General features: G+C 38.6%; 1 protein-coding gene across 1 annotated transcript; it reads right to left on the bottom strand.

Annotated features, from left to right (window-relative positions):
* Positions 1–3701: 3701 nt before the first annotated feature.
* ccs (copper chaperone for superoxide dismutase) lies at positions 3702–17888 on the bottom strand. The gene is made up of 8 exons (XM_004079861.3): positions 17733–17888; positions 17476–17548; positions 16108–16245; positions 14054–14231; positions 8130–8190; positions 7737–7814; positions 5862–5965; positions 3702–4657 (listed from the first exon to the last, which is right to left on the bottom strand). Exons 1-8 carry the CDS (start codon positions 17754–17756, stop codon positions 4507–4509), a joined length of 807 nt encoding a protein of 268 aa, XP_004079909.1. The 5' UTR covers positions 17757–17888; the 3' UTR covers positions 3702–4506.
* Positions 17889–18257: the final 369 nt, after the last annotated feature.

Below are 18257 nucleotides of genomic sequence, written 5' to 3'. Positions count from 1 at the left end.
TGCAGGTAGAAGAGGCTTTGTGCGAAATGTTAAAATGTCGCGAATCTCATGAATCTTGCCTCAGGCTTTTACTTTCACAGCTCTATTCTGATAAATGAAAGACTAACCACATTCCGGCCTGGCACAAACTGCAATTATTAATTTCTTGTCTATGTTGCAGTTTGGGTTTACAGCCAGCTGGAATTTCCGTGATTTAGAAAGGACACCACCTTTATGTCACTGCCAAATGAGAGTCCCTGATTGATCAAAGTTCTGCTGTTTTGTACGGTGTCCCTGAAGAGCAAATCACATCAGCAAAACAATCGATGCAAAAAAAACATTTTAAAGATAACGACAACAACAATTAAAAAACAAAACAAATATAAAAAAAATCAGTATTACATTTTAGAAAACAAAACAAAATTCCAGAAACCAAAACATAAAAAAACATAACATAAAAATATTTTGGAAAACAAAAGTAATTTTCAGAAAACAAAATGAAATGTTAGAAAAATGAAACAATGAGAAACTGGAAAAAGCAGGTACCATGAAACATCGCTGATTGGATGATGGCATTTGTCCATCATTTCAACTGAATGGTATTTGTCAGGAAGCAATACTGCATATAATCATCCAGTAACTAACCTACCTTTTCCAGTTTGTCATTCTGTTTCATTTTTCTAACAATTAATTTTGTTTTCTGGAAATTACTTTCGTTTTCCAAAATGTTTTTTTTTTCATTTTTGTTATTTAAGTTTTCTTTTCAGGGATTTTGTTTTGTTTTCTAAAATCTAATGCTGTTTTTTTAATTTGCTTTACTTTATCAATTGTTGTCGTGATCTTTAAAATGTTTTTGTGATGAGTGACTTCTTGATGTGCACTTCAGGGCTACCGTAGGTTTCATGATTAAGCAGTCAAAAGTTAAACTGGTTGAACTTTCAGCACACTATCATCGAACGCCTGATTTGTACAAGAACCCCGAAACGGACATTAAGTTTGTGTCCAAATTCCCCCCCAAGCCATGAATTTTAAAAGCAATTCGGACACCATGCTCACTACTTTTTCTTTTTTTAACGGCTTATATGACATTATCGATTTCACGAAGTTAAAATCTAATTAAAATGAGTGTTTTGCGACTGTTATTTATGAGTCCACTATTTTCTGAAAATAAAACCGTTGATGGTTTATCAAAAAAATACATTTAAATACTTTTTTTTAATGGTAAAATGTTTTCCAATCCAATGTATTGTGGTCTATATTCGCCGATCTAGTGAGCATCGATGCACCCTGGTTTTTTGCAGACACATCTGGGAAATTTCCAGGGCACTCGATTTTGGAAATGTAGATTTGGACAGCACTACAAATGGCAAACGCACTATGCAGTGCACTATATAGGTAGGGGTTAGGGTGGGAATTCGGACATACCGAAAGACTTGCGTAGCGATGCTTGAACATGAGAGTTCTGAGCATCAAGTCCCGAAACGCGAGTTTACGTGCATTTACATCAGTGCTTCTCAATTATTTTTTGCCAGGCCCCCTTCCCCTAGGAAAAAGAAAATGTTACGCTACCCTCCCCACACACACACACACTTGCGCGGGACAATATATTAGGTTAGTATCTATAAAAATTGTGTAAGTATACCTAAGATTGTATCTTTTAACATTAACAAAAGAAAACAAGCAATATAAATACACTTTCAACAAATATTAACTTTATTTTGCCACAGAAACCCTGTTGTAGTCTAAAACAGAAAAGTAGCTATAAGTGCCTGAAATAAAAAAAAATCTGTCAGTCCTTATTTAAACTGGAAATATTTTTGACCAACTGAACCATCTGATGCTGAGAACAATAATTCAGTCAATAAATAATAAAATGTAAATTGATCTAAAACATTAACACAACAGCACCAACATATTTAACGTTTTTAGTCTAAAGAAATAGGTAAAAATCATTGTGCTGTTTTTTTCTCTAAATGATGGATTGTTTATCCATGATCTCATAAAGTGCAGCTGTTTTACTGCATTACCTGCTGTCTTTCTGTCAAATACTGACACCAACTAAACGACAGGCAGACAAAGAATACATTTATGGAAAATAAAGAGACGTCATCAAAATGTCTACAATAGTTCATGAAGAATGACATTATTAACATGAGCTGAATCATCTAAAGGCATGTGATGATCCTGGTGTTGCACAAAAGGCAGCTCTCCGCCTGCGCTGTTTCACCTCTCAGCCTGAGCCCACTACCCCTCCCTTTTACTTCTCACACTCACCAGCCACTTCCGACAGGAGCACGCAGCTGCAGGAATGGCAATTCACAGGTTTCAGGCTGTTACAAACACTGTGATTTAACAGATAATAGTAAACCAATAGCGACGCAGATTTTTTCCCAAGCACTGAGCCGCTGTCACCACAAACACCCGTTAAATTTGTGCCCCTCGGCAATTGCCTGTATTACCTGTGCCTAAAACAGCTACTACTGCGGGCACGCCCCACTATATGAGAAGCACTGATTTACATAGACCTTTCATTGAAAGTGGTGCTTGAACGCGAGCTGTCCCGGCCAGTGTGCACGTAGCGTAGGGTTTTCACACTGGGCTTGCGCTATTCGATATTAGCGCATGTACTCACAGTTGGTAGAGGCTTGGTGCGAAATGTTGTAGCAGTGCAAATCTTGAATTTCTTGCTCCAGGCTCCTTCTTTCACAGCTCTATTCCAATATACTAAAGACTTGGTGTCATATAATTTCGGCTGTGCACGAATTGCAATTATTAATTTCAGATTCATAATCAATTTTCAACCGATTGATACTTTTGTGAATTGAAAAGGGAGCTATCCATACACCACTACTAAATTTGAGTCCCACTTGCTCTAAGTTCAACTGGTTTAACTTTCAACATCCATTCAATGGCCATGGGGTTTGTTCGTAAATCCAAAAAAACAGTTGTATAAACTTAAGTAGCGACACATGAACGTGAGACTTTTGAATGTGGATGCCTGAAACGTGGCTTTATGGGAATTTACATTAACTTATCATTGGAAGGTGCTGCTTGAATGTATGTTTTCAAGCCCGATGTGTATGTAGCATGAGAGGCACCATAATATATAAAAAAAAAAATAAACATAGAAGAATAACTTCATAGAATTATGAATACAAAAAGTCAATATTTTTCAAGAATAAATGTATAATTTCAAAAGTCATAAGTTTAGAATTGGCCAGTTTTTAACTTGAATAACTTGCAATATAGAAAGAAATGTCGTGGAAACAATTAGGACTAGCAAGTATATGTTTTAAAAAAAAAAGGTAGCAGAGCAAGAAGGGTTATTTTGACAAATGTAATGACTGATCAATAACTTTTAATCCTCTATAGAGGTCAATGGGATTTTGGCTTCTGTTACTTCCTGTTTGAAAAACCAGGGGGGAGGGGTCCCTCAGTTTAGTACTTACCGGTATATACAGTCAATGGAAAGAGCCCATGCTGAATTGGGAAAATAAATTTAAAAAAAGTAGTAGAAGATTTTTTTTAAGAGCTGAGAGTTTGAATGCCACAAAAGTTCAAATGATTAAGGTATGAAGCAGTTTAAATCTACCAAAAATGTATAAAAGACTTAGAAGTGGATCTCAAAAGATAAAGAATCTAAAAATAAATGCACCCGATCATGAATTCCTATACCAGTAGACGGTCCATAATCATAACGGACACAAATGAAGAAGAAAAGCAACATTTTTTTCCATTTGTTTGAAGTTATAAATCCTTTAGATGCATGCTTTTCTTTTAACATTTGTAGCCATCTGTCTGCACTCAGCCCCAACACAGAAATGAGAAAAACAGATGGAACTGTTGGAAGAAACTCAATAAGCTCAATCAGGTGGAAGCAGAACAAGACCAATGCTCAATTTAGAAAATCAATGCAAAGTTAACTACAGCACACAGTTATACAGCCAACGCACTGCCCACCACCAGCTCCTTATATTGATATTTTCATTAAGAAAATTGAAAACAAGTGCCAGCAAGGAGGGGGCCACCATATTACATTCATTTATAATACAACATTTGACAGTTACAGTCAATAGGGGGCACTATGAAAAAGAAACAGTCAATTCTCTTTGGCTCTTGAGGCTCCAAAGTTGGCTGCAGCAGCAATAAAGGAACTCAACACTCCATTTTGGGAAAAAAAAAAAGCTGAGCACACAATCCCTGGAGGGCCTCATTTACAGCCTTTCCCTGATGGAATGTGACTCCTGAGTTTTTAATCTCTTACTTTGAGCCATGAACTCCACCTTATTTATTTAAAAGGATTGCAGGAACAGAAATGGGCTCAGTTGTGTGCATTTTAATCAAAAACATCCAATTTGACAGATATTTCTCAATAAAAACATATTAATTAGTCTGAGAAATTTAGTCTGAAAAGGTATTTTTTTGTAATAATTCAGCGATAAATCTTTTATCTCTAAAGGCATTGTGGTTTTTTATTTTCAGGATGATCTTTCCTCTCAAATGTCCATCAGCGTTAGTGTGTGAGGGTCACAGGTTTGCGGCTGGGGTCTCCTTGCTTCTGCCTTTTCCAGCGATGGGCCGATCTCTCTCCTCCCACAGCGTAACCCCATCACAGGCACAGATCTGTTTGGGGTTTTGGAAGAGACCAGCAGAGCGGGCGATGATCCCAAACGCTAGCCTGCCGAGGAAAAGACAAAATAGGGGTCATTTCCAGAGACTGTGAAACCAAGAAACATCAGAAGGACTGGACCGGTGTTGACACTGTGTGCTTCTACTGCTTACACAAGTATTTTTGACTGCACTTTTACTAATTAGATTTCATGAATTTTGAACATTATATACATTTGGGTTAAGCATTAATGTGTAACCTATGGAAGTGCACTGCATTCAATTAGAAATGTTCTTTTTCTCATGTAATATTTTTATTTATTTATTTAGACAGGAAGTCCCATTGAGATAAAATGTCTCATTCAAGGGAGACCTGGGCTGAGAGGCACCATCACAATAAAAACACAGTTAAAACAACAAATTAGAAATAAAATACAATTAAAATGACTTAAAAAACAAAACAAGTGATTTTTGATCAAATCCTTTCAGTGATTTTTGTTTTAATATTTTTAAGAACTACAAAAGCAAAGATCTCCAAGGATGGGCACTAACCTCAACTGCTCATGAAAACTATAGGATGAGCTGCAATCAAAAGTTTAAAAAAAAAGCCACAATGTGCCCATGTCATAGACATGATCCGTTTTGTTTATGTGCTCGTCAAAATATCGCCAGTCTGTTCTTCCTACTTACCTTATCCACTAACATTAAGGAGCTAAACGTTGGATGCATTTGTATTGACCAGTATTAACTGTCTATTTTTATTTGTGATGATGCAGAAAACGAGTTACAGCTGGAGTTTGCCTTGACGTGAAGCTGCATGTGAAGATGCAGAAGCATACTGGGACTGTCATAGATCGCCAGACAAACAACAGAAGTTAGTCAGTAACTCACTTTAACTTCAAAAACAAGAACTCATTATTGTTAAAACAAACTCCACAGAAAATACTAATATCATACTCTCTCTTAGTGAACCAGCATGTTTGAGTAATGCAAGTTGAAGATGTGTCCTCCTCTCCTCGCTTTAGGACTACAACTGTTATAGTGTAGTGAATTTTACAGCCTTAAACATCTGTAATCCTACGTGACAGATTTTATCTATCACAGGCTATTTTTAGAATGAAACTATGCAATAAAAAGGGAACACTGCAAGAGGAAGTAATTCTTTTTTCTTCCATAATAGAACTAAAGTATTAACAGAATATTGTGCAAATCTGAGATAAAACGTGATCTTCAATACCCAGATAAACCAAACCCCAGTCTCCTTGTGTACACACCTTTCCCCAGAGTTTCCCGTCTGTTTGGACAGAGGGTGGGTTCCTCGGCCAAGATCGTCCTCGCCCCCGTCGACCACCAGAGATCGACCAATCACATCCCAAACCTACAGCCCAGAGGTGTCACATGAGTGTCATTCACCAAAACAGCACATGGAATGTTTGTCTGTTGTCAAAAAAAAAAAATCCTTTCTTGGACAAGCATAAAAAAGTACCATAAACTATATAATATATATTTTGGTTTTAAATAAACCCAAACAGAAACATCAGCATGTTACGCGTGGTTTGTTTATTTTACTTAGGTCCAAAAGACAAAAAGTCTAAAAGCTTCCACCGGTTCAGGAACCACTACGAACCAAAGTTTCTGCCCCTGCCTGGAGAAATGGCATCAGCTGACTCCGAAGCGGCCAGAAAATATCCTCATACGTTGAGGAAGATAATTGCGGAGAACATTGCACTCTCGCACTTAACTGATGAAGGAGGAAGCACAGGCTCCTGGCTTTAAGGCACAGAGAGACAGAGTGTTCGTGATAAAGTATGCTATGGTCTATTGTTCTGAATAAAATAAAATAAAAAACTCAATGCACGCTCTTTGACCCACCTCAACTAGTTGCCATTTGCAGGATCATTGGGAATCAGCTGATTCTAATGTGGAGAAAAGCGGCTTTGCATCGATATGTAACATTAGTAAAGTGTTCCGTATTAGCACAAATTTGCTTTTCTCTGCATCAGAATCCACTGGAATTATGTCAATTAAGTAAATGGTTACAGTAGTACAAAGAATAACAACACTAGAACGAAAGCTCTGGTGTTAAACGGTTAACAAGACAAACACAATACATTTCAGGAGTTAGGAGTAGATGAGTAATAATTCATTGACTTTGATCATTTTCTGAGTCATGTTCATCTGATCACATGACTGTAGTCGGTTAACATCAGGAATTTGGCCTTTGCAAAACACAAAAGGGCAGGTGATGATAAAGAAGGAGAGACTAATGTTACTGACCACTCAGATTAATGCTGGAAGACAAAGATATTCAAGGTTAATGTCAGACATGCTCAAAGAGAGCAATAAAGTCACTTTACTATCTATGGGTGTAACAGACAAATGAGCTGTACTAATGTGATTGATTTTTATTGACAAAAGGCAAGACTGAGACTATTAGTCTACTAGAAAGTCACTTCAGTTCTTCTGACCTGCTGTGCCTGACAGGCTGCAGAACCCGTACACGGGAAAAGTCATTCTTCCACCAGTGTTTGTGACATTGTAGAGGAGGATAACATTAACACAACATTAAAACTAAAGCTGTAATGAGTACCCCTATACTTGAATTTTTGTGATCTGTTCCAGAAAATTTTTTTTTGAATATTTGTGACGTCCAAGATCACGATATTTAAAAGTATAGTAGAGTAGTGAAACCCCACTTCAGGCAATATAACTATTGCTCTAAAATGAAGAATAATATTGGATTTTAAGTATATAAAATAAATAAACTGAACTTGCTACTGTCAGTGGAAGTAAATTAATTTTCAAAGTAAAATACCGGTAAAAGTTATTCTGAAGTTAACCAGGAAGTTGACAGAAAAGCTTTTGTGTGTGAGATAGTTAAAAATAGAAAAATATTGTTTCTTTCTTTCAAAATCTTTTTTTTCCTGTTATATTTTGTTGAATCGTATTTCTTGCTCTAAATAAAGAAATACTTAATGTTCAAATTAGTTTTATTTTAATTTTCATATATCTAGTAAAAAGACAAAACTTAATGGGGATGTGCACGGTTTAGGCAGAAAACTGGGAATAGAAATTAATTTTACTTATTTTTTTTTGCTCATGGAAACCCTAATCCAACCCCTCCAAATGTTCTGCTTGTGTGTCGTCACCTTAAGTTGATCGTCCTCCAGTCGAAATGAAGCTCTGCCATCGGGTCCTGCTACAATATTTCCCAGGTCACCTACATGCTGACAAACAATAAAGAATTGACACCAATTTGCATTACCAGAAAAGAAAATTCAGACAAGAATTACACACTAAATAAACCTACAAAATGTATTGAAGTCAGAAAAATCCTCCTGTTCCTGTGACTAAAGGAAAGCCTGAACAGAGCAGCTCCAAATAGCTGATGCTTAGTCTGACAGAAACGACCCATTACAGCACATCAGGAGGGATTCATCCACAGCTCCAAAGCTTTTTGATTTCCATCTTCCTAACAAGTGTTTTTATTTTCGCAAAACCACAACACAGAATCGAATCTGTTTCCAGAGGAGTGAGCATACCCGTTCAGAGTCTCCTGGACCACCGTGCTGCTTCCCAAATGGATTATAATGTTCTCCACAACTACAAGAGAAGGAGGGACAAAAATGGGACAGATATTAGGATGCTTTTTTTTTCTTTTACCTGTGGTAAAAAAAAAACAAAAAAACAATGCATGATGGAAGCAGGGATTTTTATAGCTATGATATTAATTTCTACCTGCTTTGATCTTTGAAATAAGTGACTGAGTGTAGTGATTTTTTAGTGAAGAAATCTAAGCATAATGCTGTTATTGACAGTCCAAAACAGACTCAGACACCTTTTTTTTTAACCTCGTCGTGTCCAGCAACTGAACACACAGATTTCAGCTGATTGTCTGTTCTGATGGACACATTTTACATTTATAAATCGGGGTTGTGTGATACTTCCTGGAGTGTGCCGCTATAAACCCCTTTTTAACATGGATTTGAACTTTCTTAGTTGAAAGTTTAGACAGGACAAGAGTTTGAAAGAAAGAGGTGGAAAGATTGGAATAGTTGATAATGCAGAGTCATAACATAAGAGTGCCATAAGTAAACTGCATTAACTGAGTTAGTTTTCACAAACACACACCAACAAATTGTATATACACACACAACAGGTTTTAAGTATATTCATACATTAATTATAGAAGACATTTCACAGGGCGCACTGCATGAAATTAACTCGTACACACGGTATCTACATAGCCAACATTTTTGACCGACTCGGGCACCCTTTAGTGCTCTGTCAATTTCAGATTCCCCCCCTGCATGGAAATGGGCAGAGGGGCCCGCAAAATCACCTGTCAATCAACAGAATAACATGGTAAAGAGCGAATAAAAAGATGGTTCAGTGTTTAAAGTATCAGTACTGTGCTGGCATTATAGTCTTGAATGGTGCTGAGATTTACTGTCCTGCTCTGAGGCATTTCCATCTGCAGTCCAAAACATTACAAAGCACCTTCACAGCATAACACAGAAAATGTCTAAATTAAACTAGGAACAAAAAGGAAATATTTTTAAAAGCATCAAGAAAAATAAAATAATTTCATTTTAAAGACCCACTCCAATGAAATTCATGTTCTTGTGTCTGCGTGACCCTGAGAGTTTCATTCCTGTACGTGTGTGGGCAGGTGTGACACACTTCGAATAAGAATGATTGTTTTTGTTTATAACGATATACCTTTCAGTTTGGGTGTATGTTTAAAAACTCCAGTGTTTACCTTAACTCTTCAGCTTAACACATTTAACGTAATTCCAGAATATTATGAAGCAGAGTAAAGGAGCCTTGTGCTGATGGGCAGCACTGCACGGATAAGAAGTGTTTGCGTAATGCTGCGTTCACACCGAACGTGATTTGCGCAGCAACCAGTTTCAATGATAAGTCAATGGTACAGATGCAATCTGAGGCCCTGCAGCGTGATTTGAGCAACGGGCGCGGCGTTTGGTCCGGTCCTTTGAACAATCTGAGAGACGTATGATTTTGTAATTTTTTTTTCTTTTTCAATCTGGCCACGCAATTGAGACCAACATAGAATGTGACATATTAATCCACCATTCTGCAGCATGTGCCCCAATATGACACATTTTAAAATCCCTGTCAAATAGAACTAAAGAAAGTGTTCCCTTTCTATGTCGCAGTTTCGCTCATTCTTTTAATGCGATATTGGGCACCCTGTTCTGAGTTCTGATCAGTTGGAGACCTTGTCAATCAATCTCCTCCGTGCCTCGTCTCCTGTACAACAATGCACAGCTCTTCGGATTTACATAAATCTTTAATCGCGATCAGATCTTTCTTTTCATTCTATAATCCTGTACTTTTCTTTTTTTGAAGGTTTGAACTTTTAACGTTTGAGAATTTAAACGAGAGAGAAACGTGAAAATGTTCATGTCTGTTTGAGAAAAGTTGACAAAGTATGTAGTGTGGAGTTTTACTGCCATAAAACAACTTACTCTATACAGATTTCAGGGGTTATTTTTTAGACTGTAACTCCAGCAATTAACAAGTGCACACTGTACCAGTGAAAAGGTAATGCAGATACACAGTGAGGTCAATAAGTATTTGATTACCCTGTGATTTAGCAAGTTCTCCCACTTAGAAAACATGGAGGGGTCTAAAATTTTCATCATAGGTGCATTTCCACAGTGAGAGACAGAATCTGAAGAAACATTCAGAAATCACGTTGTACGATTTTTTTAAACAATTTATTTGTATATTACTGTAACAAATATAGTATAGTATTTGATCACTTGAGTTAAACAACTTTAATATTTGGTAAAGAAGCCTTTGTTAACAATTACAGAGGTAAATGGTTCCTGTAGTTCTTCACTAGGTTTCTACACACTGCAGCAGGGATTTTGGCCCACTCCTCCATACAGATCTTCTCTAGATCTGTCAGGGTTCGGGGCTGTCGCTGAGCAACACGGAGTTTCAGCTCCCTCCAAAGATTCTCTATTGGATTTAGGTCTGGAGACTGGCTAGGCCACTTCAGAACCTTGATATGCTTCTTACGGAGCCAGTCCTTGGTTTTCTTGGCTGTGGGCTTCGGGTCATTGTCACGCTAAAAGACCCAGCCACGACCCATCTTCAACGCTCTGACAGAGGTAAGGAGGTTTTTGACCAATACCTCACAATACAGAGCCCCATTCATCCTCTCCTTAATACAGTGCAGTCTTCCTGACCCCTGTGCAGAAAAACACCCCCAGAGCATGATGCTTCCACCCCCTTGCTTCACTGTAGGTATGGTGTTCTTGGGATGATGCTCCTCCTTCTTCCTCCTCCAAACACGCCGAATGGAGTTAAGACCAAAAAGTTCTATTTTGGTCTCATCTGACCACAAGACTTTCTCCCATGACTCCTCTGGATCATCAAGATGGTCATTGGCAAACTTCAGACGGGCCTTGACATGGGCTGACTTCAGCAGGGGAACCTTCTGTGCAATACATGATTTTAAAGCACGACGTTTTAATGTATTACTTATAGTAGCCTTGGAAACAGTGGTCCCAGCTCTCTTCAGGTCATTGACCAGCTCCTCCCGTGTAGTCCTGGGCTGATTCTTCAGCTTCCTTAGCATCATAGATACCCCACGAGGTGAGATCTTGCGAGGGGCCCCAGTCCGAGGGACATTGACAGTCATCATTAGCCTCTTCCATTTTCTGACAATTGCTCCAACAGTTGTTCTTTTCTCACCAAGCTGCTTGGCAATTGCCCCGTAGCCACTTCCAGCTTTGTGAAGGTCTACAATTTTGTCTCTTGTGTCTTTTGACAGCTCTTTGGTTTTGCCCATGTTGGTAGTTAGACTTCTGACTGATTGTGGGGTGCACAGGTGCCTTTATGCAAGCTAACGACCTCAAACAGGTGCCACTAATTTAGAATCATGAGCAGAGTGGAGTTGGACTATTTAAAAGCAGAACAGCAGATCTTTGCTGGTCAGAAATCTATCTGATAATCAAGTGATCAAATCCTTATTTATCACAGTAATATACAAATAAATTGTTTTTAAAAAATCGTACAACGTGATTTCTGAATGTTTCTTCAGATTCTGTCTGTCACTGTGGAAATGAACCTATGATGAACATTTTACACCCCTCCATGTTTTCTAAGTGGGAGAACTTGCTAAATCACAGGGTGATCAAATACTTATTGACCTCACTGTATGTCTAGCTGTAGCAGACAATATAAGAATTTGACTTTTTTCATCATCACTGGATGAGAAAGAGACGTGCAGCTGCTCAGTTTTATATGTGAAGTTTAGTGCAAACTGTGAGATGTGTGAGGAGCTAAAGCCCTCCAAAGTATCAAATGGACAATAAGGTAGAAGACAGACCATTTATTGGTTATATTTTTTAAATGTATTAGTATTTTTTCTCATTACTTTTTTCTTTGAAAATCACAGAGTTAGTTGGTTATTTTTTATTTAATAAACAGTGTTTATTTTGTTAAAAGGGTCAGAAATGAATGAATGAAGTTTTATTCATATAGCACTTTCAGGTTACCAAAGTGCTTCACCATAAAAGAAAGACAAAAGAAGATAAAGTTAGACACATCAGAGAAGAAAAATGTTATATGGCCCTCACAAGAAAATGTTTGCTGCATTTCTTTAAGCTTGTGTTTTACACAAGGTACATCAAGCCGTTGGTTCGATTGGCTCTAAAATAAGAAAAAAACAACAGTTTTAAAATAAAAAAATCGAAAATGTGCTGTTTTAAAATATTTATTAACATTCAATCCAAACGTTTTCATCCAGATTTAATGTTATTTCTTTCTCTCATCTGAATTTTAGAACACTATGTGGCCAACGAGTCAAAAGGTTTGCCCACCCCTGCACTAGACTATAGCAGACAACTATAACATAGATCCTTAGCTTCGATGCCCGTTTGTGACCAAACAACACAGTGCTTTGGACGCGTGTTTATTAATGTGCTAGAATGGTGTTTTGGACGCACGGTTTGTATGTGATAAAATGCTGCTTTTTACGCCCATCTTAAGACAACAAAACGTAAAAAGCTGCGTTTTTGATAACCATAATGCTGTTCTTTACACCGCTTTCCCTGATGAATTATGACTCTTTTCGTTGCCATAAAAAGGTCTGGCAGCAGCATGATTTGAGCGGCACAGCACAACTATAGTTCAAATATCTTAATTTTGATTAGTTCACCGCGTCACATCTACCAATTAGGGACAGCTTTGGGCGTGTGACGGGGCAAAGTTGTTCTGAATTTGTGGGCAAATATTGATGTGGGCGGGTTTGGGGTTGGTTCTGCAGTTTTTATTCTTTATCCAAATGCTTTTCAACCAGGGAAGTACGGTCCATGTAAGCATGTGAGACAGTACCACACGTCGTTGTTTTTGTCCTGAACTTCCCGGAGCCCATCCCGGCTACTGTTGGGCAAAGGCGGGATAAACCCTGGACAAGTCGCCTGCCTGTCACACCCGCAGTGAATCTCTGTCTGCCGGCCAGTCAGCAGCGGGGCTGGCGGTCATCGCTCGTTTGAACTTAGTGATATTTTTCATATTTTCATAGAGAAAATATTTTAAAAAAAGTCCCCTAATTTTATTTATTTTCCCCTCTTGGGTTAATGCGGGGCAGTGAGCCTTCAAACTGGCTCACAGAGACAAAGAAACACATGGGAAGCGGATGTCATACAGAAACAGCTCTTGCAGCGAGAGTGAAGCTCATGGTACCAGAAGAATCTTTAAATGATCACATGAACCCAAACATTCTTCATAATTGATAAACCTGATCTCTAAACATTCTCAGTGTCTCCCATGCATTGTGAATGAGATAAACAGACAACGTTCCATGTAGCAATCACAAAGAAAGCAGTCAAAGGAAAGTTAATGAAATTAAAATGTGGGACAGCCTTAATCTGTTTATTAAATTTGTTCATTTTTAAATGTGTTACAAAAGTATAGAATTGGAACTCTGTATTGGGAGGTACTCAAAAAGAAATAACTTGGAATTGGATTGGGCCCAAAAAACCCTGATCGGGACAGCCCTAATTTTTTCCATTCCGGCTATGGCAGCTGCAATGCTTCTATGATAAACATGACAGACTTCTCTCTGACAAATACCTTTAGGCCCACAGTACATTTTCAACATCTCTTTGAATTTTTATTTTACTTCTATTTATTTGGGGTTTATAATTTAGGATTCTAACATAATTCAATGGGTACCAATAAAAAAAAAAACAGTGAATCAAACAGTGCAACATCAATATGTGGGTCTATTATACAGATGAAGTTTCCTGGATCTGCAATGATCATAACCGTAAGACACGAGTCAATTTATGCAGAAAATGTTTATAGACTAATTAGGAATCAAAAGTCTTAGTACTTATTTACATTTTATGTAACACAGCAAAAAATGAACTTATGCCATTTTTCAGACGCACGCTCTCAAACTTTGATCAGACAATAGTCTTACCTTTTGCAGTCCTGTGTAAGGTCTCCTAAGGTGTGTACGTGGAGGCCGTGGCACCCGGGCTCCAATCCGTCAATGGTCCCATCGATCAAACAATGTTTCTCGGACAGCTGCAGGAAACGCACCACCCCCTGAATGGACCCTGCTCCAGACAGCATTGCCACAGCCGCACCCAGGTTTGCTACAAAAACCAAACGCGTAAACAAAAGCGGAACTGCCAATGCCAAACTTTGACTACTAAAGCAGATGAAAGTAATGCCATCAAAGGATTTCATGTTTGGAATATATTATTTTTTAGAAGGAGCAGAGCAATCAAGGCAAAACCAAATCACTTTGTCTTAGTCACATCCATCTATACGGGGGGGTGACTTGTACGGGTGCTATGAGTTTTTGAGTTGTCCCGGCCCATAGAGGGTCATAGGCAAGAGCCACTGTATCTTAAAGGGAGAGCAGATCCCTTGAAGCTCATGTGGCCACCTTAGGGGACGTCATAATAATGGAATGTACCATTGTCATGGATGTAGTGAGGGTATTGTGACATATTTATGAGGATAATGCAAGTTCCACGCAGTTATGACGTACGGGTGATACTGTTGGACAGTGCCCTTACCCTGCACTCTGGTTGTTGGTAAGATGCGAGTACTGGCTCCTTACTGACCGCACCCAAATGCTTAACGCAGGGGGTGTGCAGAAGACACATACAGTAAGATGCCTGTAGGATGCAAACTACACTTTGATTCTCTAATTTCTACTTTTCTAAGAAAAAATACACCTATAAAGGCGGGCCATTGATAGCAAACAAGATATGTGAATTTGCACAAACACAAAAGCGATTTTCCTAACAAAAAAACATGCCAAGAATTAGCCTGGGCCCATGCTGAAAAAGATGAAGACTACTGGGACACAATACTTTGGAGTGATGGGACAAAGATCACCATTTTTGGAACTAATGGTTTTAAAACTGTATGGCATCGCAAGGCTGAGGATTTTAAAAAAAAACATGGTGCCTACAGGGAAACATGGTGGTGGCAGTGTCCTTATGTGGGGCTGCATGAATGCTGCTGGTGTGAGGGAGTTGCATTTCATTGATGGGATCATGAACTCAACAATGGACTGCTTTATACTGAAGGAGAAGATGCTGCATCACTTCTTGCACTTGGTCGTCGAGTACTTTTCCAACATGACTATGATCCAAAACACACTTCTAAAGCTATTGTTGCATTACTGGAGAAGAACAGGCTGAAGGTGATTGAATGGCCAAGTATGGCTCCTGATCTGAACCCAATCAAACATCTGTGGGGAATTCTGAAGCGACACGTTGAGCATCAAGCTTTCAACAGCATCCAGGCTCTAAAAGAGGTTATTCTTGAAGAATGGAAAAAGATAGATGTTGCAATATGTCGCCATCTTGTTCATTCCATGCCTAGAAGACTTGCTGCCCTTAACAATCATGTTGCTCATACAAAATACTAGATTAAGTACTTTTGTTGAAGGGTGTATTTATTTTTGCTTCAACCAATTTAAGTAAAACGGAAGACTATGTCTAAGTTAGATCTTTAACCTTAATTACATGTTATAGAGTTAAAGAAGTGTTCAATAAAACTCAACCTTGTGGAAATGTGTCTTTTCTTCATTGAGCTACTGATTAAATAAATACTTTTTAAAGGGGGTGTACTCATTAATGTTTAGCACTGTACTACCCCCTTACTTACCCTTACGTGTTGTTTAAGTGATCATGACAACCTGTCGCCCACATCCCGCCAGTAGAAAAAAAAAAGGAACTTATTGCTCTACGGCTTGTCTACAACCTTAAAAGTTAGTGTGGCCCACCTGCGTGCCCTATACAGATTTGACCATTTTTCACCTGCAGACAGGTCAAGACTAAGGTCCAGTTGTGACCAAGGTCTAAAACCAACTTAAGAATCACTATTTATTTTCTGTTTGGAAACATTCATGGAGCATTTTTTTTTGTAGAAGAAAAATCTCTGGAACTGTCTGCTACTATGGTTACCAAGCTCTTTCTTTTTCTTGTGCTCTACACTTCAGTTGTTCCTCACCTGGTTCTGATCCACCCATGCCCTTCAACACAGCTCTGCGTCCAGTGCTTTCTATCAGAGCCTGGACTTCCGCAATGGTCAGAGCAGATTCTACCAGGACCTCCTCCCTCCTGACATCCACAGTGACTGAGGTCACTCCTGGAAACAAATTAACGCAAACAAGAGATAGAAAACCATATCTTAAAAAAATTAACTTCTGCTTATATTAAATAAAGCAACAACTGGAGCTCATTTAAACTAGATTAATATATACAATGCTCAAAAAATAAGGGGAACACTTAAACAAATCAAAGTCAGTCCCACATCTATGTTATCAAACTGTCCAATGAGGAAGCAACAGTGACTGACCATAAATTTCCCATGTTTTTGTGGAAGTGGAATAGACAACAGCTGGAACCAATAGACGATCAGCAAGACGCCTCCAATAAAGCTGTGGTTCTGCAAGTGGTGACCACAGATAACTTCTCCATTCTTATGTGTTCTGGCTGAAGTTTTAGTGACTTTTGAATGGTGACAGTGATGTCACTCCAGCGGTACAATGAGACTGCGTCTAGAACCTCCACAAGTGGCAACTCATCCAGAACAGCACATCAATGCAAAATGTGGCAAGAAGGTTTGCTGTGTCTATCAGCGTAGTGTCCAGAGCACGGAGGCGCTACCAGGAGACAGGCCAGTACATCAGGAGATGTGGAGGACGCCGTAGGAGGGCATGATCAACCCTGCATTAGGACCACTATCTCCTCCTTTGTTTAATGGAGTAATAGGAGGAGCACTGCAAAATGACCTCCAGCAGGTGACAAATGGGCATGTGTCTGCTAAAATTGTAAGAAACAATCTCCATGAGGGTGGTATAAGGACCCGACGCCCACAAGTGGAACTAAGTTGTGCTTGCAGCCCAACACTGCAAGATGTTTGGCATCTGCTAGAAAACAGGTTACATTTCAGACTGTGCAGTAGTTGGCAGCCACACACACTCCTGAGCCTACTGTTTCAAAAACATTACATTGAAGTTGGATCAGCCTGTAGAGTGTTTTTCCACTTTAAATTTGAGTATCATTCCACATCCAGACCTCCAAAGGCTAATAAATTTATTTTCCAAAATTTATTTGTGTGTAGTTGTGCTGTCAGTACCTACAATTATGTAAAGAATTAAGCATTGAAGATGAGCTTTATTTGTTCAGGTATATTGAGTGTTCTCGTATGTTCTCTTTATTTTATGAGCAGTGTATTAGAACCGTGTCTGCTGTAAGGCTGTGCAGACGCTATTTGAGTGTCACTGGTGTAAACAACTAATTACAGACAATATATAAAAAAGAAGCAACAAACAGCAGCTTGCCAGCTGCTGACAACCTGATGAATGTCACTCACCGGATTTTCCTTCCAAAGCCGCTCTAACGGCGTCAGCACAGCTTTCAGATGTCATCTGCACTGCAAACTCCAGCTGTAATCATCGAGACATTTCCCACGTTAAAACACGCGCCTCATTCACAACATTACATCTAATAACTTCTGTGCTCACTTTGAACACAGAAGCTCAAAAGTGTTGTTGTTTAAAGCACGAATGACATAAAATAACTATGTGTCTATCAGCGAGCAAAAAAAAAGAAAAAACAGCTGTTAATAACCTTGGATGGTCTTTTCGAGTCCATGTTGATCACGCAGTTCCCCGCTAGAGCGATAATGAACGAATTTAGGAAGAAACTTCCCAGTTTTGTTGCGGCGGAAGCGAGCTAGACGGGCGCCGCCATCTTTGAGAGTTTGGAATAAACCAATTGAAAGCTATCACTACCCCAATCACGTGACTTCATTGCATCCAATAGGTGGAGTGGATGCGATGTTTTTTTTTTTTTAAAGGTTAAAAAATATGAGAAGAGAAAAATGTTACGCAAAGTAACATGTTGCATTACGTACCTTTATAAACTAAAGCTAAACACGCTCTTAGATGATAAATTATGACAAAAACATGAATTGTTTTGTGGTCTCTTTTGTTCCAAGCACATAGAGGGCGCTTTAAAGAGCAAACCATCTGCAGACCAACGCATTTGATGCGCATTTACGCCGTTTAATATGAACAGCCACATAGATTTTAAATGTATTTTTTTCTTTAGGAAAAACATTGGGGAAAAAAGGTAGTTTATGTAAAGAAAATA

Source organism: Oryzias latipes, chromosome 18 (genome assembly GCF_002234675.1).
Source record: "Oryzias latipes chromosome 18, ASM223467v1".
NCBI classification, from domain to species: domain Eukaryota; kingdom Metazoa; phylum Chordata; class Actinopteri; order Beloniformes; family Adrianichthyidae; genus Oryzias; species Oryzias latipes.
The sequence above is the reverse complement of the archived record's forward strand: the minus strand, read 5'-3'. Positions and strand labels throughout refer to the sequence as shown.

Bases quoted from the DNA above. Each gene is read 5' to 3' on its own strand.
- ccs (XM_004079861.3), bottom strand. From the start codon at position 17,756: ATGGACTCGAAAAGACCATCCAAG. The intron at 14,232-16,107 runs GTGAGGAACAAC...TGGTTTTTGTAG, and splicing joins CATGGGTGGATCAGAACCAG to CAAACCTGGGTGCGGCTGTG. The intron at 4,658-5,861 runs GTGTGTACACAA...TTTCCTCGGCAG, and splicing joins ACGGGAAACTCTGGGGAAAG to GCTAGCGTTTGGGATCATCG.